Source organism: Elephas maximus, chromosome 7, assembly GCF_024166365.1.
Source record: "Elephas maximus indicus isolate mEleMax1 chromosome 7, mEleMax1 primary haplotype, whole genome shotgun sequence".
In the NCBI taxonomy this organism is placed as follows: domain Eukaryota; kingdom Metazoa; phylum Chordata; class Mammalia; order Proboscidea; family Elephantidae; genus Elephas; species Elephas maximus.
In genome coordinates this window covers 62,949,152-62,955,732 of record NC_064825.1, presented here as the reverse complement: position 1 = coordinate 62,955,732, position 6,581 = coordinate 62,949,152, and the positions used below count along the sequence as shown (strand labels likewise).

At 39.1% G+C, this 6,581-nt stretch overlaps 1 protein-coding gene across 1 annotated transcript; it reads left to right on the top strand.

The window, feature by feature from the left end:
- The first annotated feature begins 2,951 nt into the window (after nucleotides 1–2,951).
- On the top strand, nucleotides 2,952–3,890 carry LOC126079569 (olfactory receptor 480-like). The gene has a single exon (XM_049890662.1). The coding sequence runs from the start codon at nucleotides 2,952–2,954 to the stop codon at nucleotides 3,888–3,890; it is 939 nt and encodes a 312-aa protein (XP_049746619.1).
- The last annotated feature ends 2,691 nt before the right edge of the window (nucleotides 3,891–6,581 follow it).

Here is a 6,581-nt window from a genome sequence, read left to right as displayed (position 1 = left end):
ACCTCCGTGTCATCAATCTTTCCCAGTTGAGGAACTTCTCAGCTCAGGGACCCGGGGTTCAAAGGACGAGCTATGCTCCTGGTGTTTCTTTCTTGTGGTATGAGGTGCTCTGTGTCTCTACTTGCTTCTCTCTTTTATATCTCAAAAGAGATTGGTTTAGGATACAACCTAATTTTGTAGATTGAGTCCTGTCTCATTAACATAACTGCCACTAAACCCACTTCATTAACATCACAGAGACAGGATTTACAAGACAGGAAAAATGGTGGGAAATCAAATAGTACTGGGAATCATGGCCTAGCCAAGTTGAGAAACATTTTTTGGGGACACAATTCAGTCCACGACACTGAATTTTAAGCATTCCAAACTGTAATCACTGCTAGTTCCTATCTTTTCAGCTCATTCCTTCCAGTAGACTAATTACAGCAAATCTTCATGTTTGCCTAGGTTAAATTTAATGGCTAATTATTTTACTTTCTACCATATATCAAAAACAATATGAAACAAAGGAAAACAACAAAAAACCCAAACCCGCTGCCACTGAATCAGTTCTGACTCATAGTGACCCTATAGGACAGAGTAGAACTGTCTTATATGGTTTCGAAGGAGTGACTGGTGGATTCGATCTGCCGACCTTTTGGTTAGCAGCTGAGTTCTTAATGTCTGTGCCACCAGGGCTCCTTCTACCATATATATACTCTCAAATGCCTTTCTCTTGCTCTACAAAAACACAATCCTAGCTAAGTCCATTTCCTCATCTACTAATCACCCATAACTGTTCAATTGAAAACAGAGGCACATCAATTCCCAGGGTTCTGAGCACTGAAAAAGGCTCTTTATCACCTGACTCAGAGACTTGCCATTATTTTGTGCCCACTTCTTTAAATGAATTGCAAAATTGTCCTTTCAGGAGTATTATTTATATATAAACTTAATTAAAGCAAACGTTTTGAACATACAATGAACTAAGCTTACTTTTTGGTATTCTATCTTCTTTAGATATTATAGAGATTTTTGTTGTATAAACATGGTAATGAATTAGGAAGGGCAATACTTTTTGGGCAGGGAGTCCAGGAATATGGCTTTTAGTCTCACCTCACTTACTGGAAGCCACTTTACCTAAAACTAGTTACCGTTTCAGATCTTGGTTTATAACTTTGTAAAATGAGAGAAATGGAGTAGAATATTTTGAGGGCCTTTTGAAACTGGACATCTTGTGAGTCCATGAGAGAGCTCTTATGCTGAAATAACTACCCTGGTGGCCATGTCCAAATGTAGCTACAGAAAAGAAGTAGAATCCTAAAGTCCACAGTCCGACCCTCCACAGCTTATTAATGAAACTTGGACACTCCTACGCTCAGGAGGAACTCCTGTGGGCTGTTTCAGAGGTATTGCCACTCTCTGATTGAACTTGATTCTCAAAATCCCAGGCTAAGGAAGGTGTCCCTCTGAGCCATTCCCAGGGTGTGATAACCTCTCCTGGCTTTTTACATATATGTCCTAAAGATGTGGCTTTTTAGCAATGTCTGTCTCTCCAATCAGGTTGAGACTGTCATATGGAGAGGGACAGGGTGGGATTCACCTTGGAGACCTATGTTTCACTAAACGTGACAATTTGGATTCAATACATATTCAACTAACATTTGAATGCACAAATAATACACAGTCAGTTTATTCCCGCATTCATGATTGCTTTTAAGTACAATCTAAGATATTCTCTCATCAGCATAGCACAAGAGTTTTGCCTGAGTTGAATCCTGTTTCCACCACTTGCTGATTGTGTTATTTGTGGCAAGTTATCTATGTCTGTGAGTCTCTTTTTTTCTCATGACTAAAATGATAATAATATTAATAACAACGACTTCATGGGTTATTATTCCTAACATAAAAAAAACTAGTAGATCATTTATATATATTAATTCCCCATTTTTGTCTAATTAGGATTTTGATGATGGCATGAGAGGCAATGGCTTTAGAAATAAGTATGGGGCTGGGCAAGTTGGTATGGGGAAGAGCTTTCCAGAAGCTGACCTAGAGGTGTGATTTTTCTCAGACAGTGACAGTTCACATGGTGCTGGAAAACTGAGAGAAGTAGGGAGATGGAGCCCTCTGCTGGCAGCCCCAGCTCATACAGAGTTCCAAGCATCTGAGGAGCATTCTAAGACTTCAGAAGTAGCCTGATCAACATATCTGGATTGCCCTTAAACTGGCCTCACACATGAATCAGAAATCTTGATCCTGAGATGGTTCTCTGTCCTATTCCAAATCTCCATCTTCTTCTTTTTACTTGTTATGATTTGAGCGTCTTAGCCTATATCCTGCCACTGTCCAAACTTCTTGGATTTTGGCTATGCATTCCTTATGAAAGCTTGTGTGGAGATCTAGCCCATGGCTCAGTTACTGACCTCTTCTTTGTCCTCAAGGTTAGCATGCAGCTCCACCCTTTGACTTCAGCATTGAAATAAGGATTCATAATGACTGCACATCCTCTCATATAAGAAATGATACCCTCAGACATTATTTTGAACAGCAGATCTTTTCCATGGACCTTGACCCATTCTGACATTTCTGTCTCTCTTTGATCATGTCTTTGGCCTGAGAAGATTCAGTTACTAGGTTCCTTGTATCATCTAATGGACATCTCTGGGACATGTTCATATGACAGATTATTCCTCTTAGAAGAACTAAACTAAGCATATAATGCAAATTTAAGTTTATTGCGTTATGTTAAAAAAATAAATTTTTCTGAATGTTCTCGAACATATGTATTCTCAGCTAACATGAGAGATTGTGTGTGAAAGCATTTTATGAAACTGAAAATTTAAACGTAATTGTCTATGTTGTAATTTTCTTCACATATCTATAGTAAAAAGAAGTATCCAAATTATAAACTGTATTTCTCTTCTAATCTCCACTTGTTTTGCTTTCAGTGGGCACCATTCCCAACCACTATGGCAACTGGAAACTACACAACTGTGACAGAGTTCATTATTTTGGGGTTAACAGAGGATCCTATAGTTTGTTTCATTTTATTTGTTGTGTTTTTAGGGGTTTACGTTGTCACTGTAATGGGCAACATCAGCATTATCACGTTAACCAGAAGCAGCCCTCAGCTCCATACTCCAATGTACCTTTTTCTCTGCCATTTGGCCTTTGTAGACATGGGGTACTCCTCATCAGTCACTCCTGTCATGCTCATGGGCTTCTTAAGGGAGGAAACTTCTCTCCCTATTGCTGGCTGTGTAGCTCAACTCTGTTCTGCTGTCATATTTGGGACAACTGAGTCCTTCCTGCTGGCTGCCATGGCCTATGATCGCTATGTGGCCATCTGCTCACCCCTGCTCTACTCCACCCACATGTCCCCCAGAATCTGTATGTTCTTACTGGGGACATCCTACCTAGGTGGGTGTGTGAATGGTTGGATATTTACTGGCTGTTTACTAAGCCTGTCCTTCTGTGGGCCAAATAAAGTCAATCACTTTTTTTGTGACTATTCACCACTTTTAAAGCTTTCTTGTTCTCATGATTTTAATTCTGACATTATTCCAGCCATCTCTTCTGGCTCCGTCATTGTGGTCACTGTGTTTGTCATAGCCGTCTCCTATATCTACATCCTCATCACCATCCTGAAGATGCACTCCACTGAGGGCCGCCACAAGGCCTTCTCCACCTGCACCTCCCACCTCACTGCAGTCACTCTGTTCTTTGGGACTGTTACATTCATTTATGTGATGCCCAAGTCTAGCTACTCTACTGACCAGAACAAGGTGGTGTCTGTGTTCTACATGGTGGTAATCCCCATGTTGAACCCCCTTATTTACAGTCTGAGGAATAAAGATGTTAAAGAGGCCATGAGAAAACTGATGGCTAGAACACACTGGTGGTCCTGAGAAAATCTGAGTTTACCACAATCTGATTTTAATAATAAACCATGTATAGTGAGGACCTCTCCTGCAGATGAATAGATGATGTACTAAGTAAATTTCAGTATATTTTCGTAGTATTCTCGAGTCACAAATTTCATTGTGTCATTTTCAAGAAACTTTTAGTGTAAAAAATAAATACGGATTCATTAGGATAGGAATATTTCATAAGACTTACTTGCTTTATACTTGCTCCAGTTACCAATACCCACATCTCTAAGTACATATATTTTCAAATAATACCACGCTCTTTGAATGTCATCTTTGGAATTAACATCTGTGTACACATCTGAAACTCTTTGAATGGGAAATGAACAGTAGTGTGCTACCTAAGACCTGTTCATTTAAAAAATATGGTCTTCATGGTTTACAGATGCTCTAAAGGTTGAACTCAGTGATGGTGGTGGTGAAAAAGCTTCCGTTACCCTGTGATCCAAGCCTGACCAACAGGGCCGCTTCTGCAGTACCTACAAGTGAACCTGGTCCAGCCAACTCAGAAGATATCTGAATCTCCCTTCTAATACCAGCTCTTTCTTTTTGGAAATCTCTTCCACAAAATACCTTAAGAAGCCCCTGAAGGACAGCCTAGAGTGGGTTAATAGGGATGATCTAGCTCAATGTAGGGTGAAGAATTAAATGATGTCAGTATGGGTTATTGTTAGGTTTCAGACTTGGAAAATATATGATGTAATGTCTACTGAGCCATTTTTCCCCTTTGTATTCCTATTGTTTCTGATACTGAAAAGTTCAGATTTCTTACCCATAACCTCACTGGAACTATTGCAAGAGCCCTGAAAGTGCTCTCCCTCAAACAGGCTAATTCTCATTTTTAGAACTTAAAAATTTTTGTATTATTACAGGCTACTTTTTGTTTATTCTCCTATTTATTTTTTCCATATGAATACTTATTTTAATAAAAAAAGAGATAATTTCTTAGGAACTTGATTTTTTTCCCTTAATAAAAATGCAAGCACGAGATTACTCTTAATACAAGTTAGATTAGATTGTACAATTTTTATTTAATCATCAACAATGATTCTACTGACTTCAAAATCAAGGCCGATTTCTTTAGTAGAAAAAGTAGCATCCCTCATTTCCTATCCTCTGAATTGCAGCTACATTGATTTTTTTCTATAGGGCCATGAAATTAAAAGTTTGATTGTATTCCCTGAATTCAACTTCTCCAGGCCCTTCAGATAAGTTTTGAGTATCAAATTCTGAGTTAAATGATTTTCTATCCCAAATAACTGGGAGTTGTTTCTATTTCCTGCATTAACTCTGACTGATACACCACAGGCCACATTTAAAACCAAGCAATTCATACTGATTTAGAAAGTAATATTGAAGTCATTATTCCCCGTCTTGGAGCCCTGAGATAAAGACAGTAGATAGAATAATCTTGGAAAACATCCTTTAGGGAATCTTTCACATAAGCCAGAACACAAGAGTTTCCACTCTTATCTTTTTCTATTAGCATTTAGTGACTAGAAAATTCATTGGACCAGTGAAGACCCTCCTGCCTGCCAGTCACTGAAACCTGCACCAAAGATAGTTAAGAAAGAAAATTCAAAATGTAAGATCACAGTTTCTAGCCACTCTGTGAAAAGGTGAAGTTTTCAATGGTTTTGCCCATTTGTAATGTTAATGTAAACTGAGGACTCTGTAACCTTCCTTGGACTTGGGCAGACATGGCTTTGCAGCATTCTTGCCTGTTTTCCCATTCTTGCCTATTCTGTAATATTCTCTGGACTCGGGCAGACATGGATGTGGGCAGCATGCTTGTCCGTTTTCCCATTCTTGCTTATTCTGTAATATTTCCTTGGACTCGGGCGGACATGGCTCTAGCAATATGCTTGTCCACTTCCCACTTTTGCTTTTTGAGTACATGCTCAATAAAACTTTCTTTTTGCTCTACTAAACTTTGTGATTTTTTTCATGCTACAATACTCAAATGACACGAGAATATCATGAAATCTGCTGGAATCCTTTACCTTTATCAAGAGAGAGGAAGAGGTCGCGCTTGCCTCCTGGAAGCTTGTCCAGCATTCAAGGAAATTAACTGACTTCCTTATTTGAGTGCATGTGATGATTTTGTATTCCCTTTAGAGCTTATAAATGGCAGAAAACAAGAATTTTAAACCTTAAGTTATTTTTCTTAAAGATTATCAAAAGTTATACAAGGGAGGATTCTTTTCACATGTCTTAAATAACCCTGGAAGTCAACCTCAACATGATCGTCCTTAATATGCAATTTGGAGCCTCTTATAGATTGAACTGTGTCCCTCCTAAACATGTATTGTAAATCCTAACCCCTATACCTCTGGTTATAAACTCATTTGGGAATGGGTTTTCTTTGTTATGTTAATGAGACAGTATTAGTGTAGGGTATGTTTCAAGTCAGTGTCTTTAAGATATAAAGGAACAGAGGTGGAGCCAAGATGGGGAAATAGACAGACGCTTCCGTCGAGCTCTCTTTACAACAAAGACCCCCAAAAACAAGTGAAACGAGTATATTTGTGACAAGCTGGGAGCCCTGAGCATCAAAGGCAAGCTTAGACAATGAACTGAGGGGCAGGAGAAGGAAGAGACCGTTCAGAAGTGGAGAGGAGTTGCGGGACCTGAATAGCGGGGATCCCTCAGGCACCATTCCAGGAGTGG

What these genes read in the sequence shown, in the direction of transcription:
- LOC126079569 (XM_049890662.1), top strand. Translation starts at nt 2,952, where the DNA reads ATGGCAACTGGAAACTACACAACTGTGACAGAGTTCATTATTTTGGGG.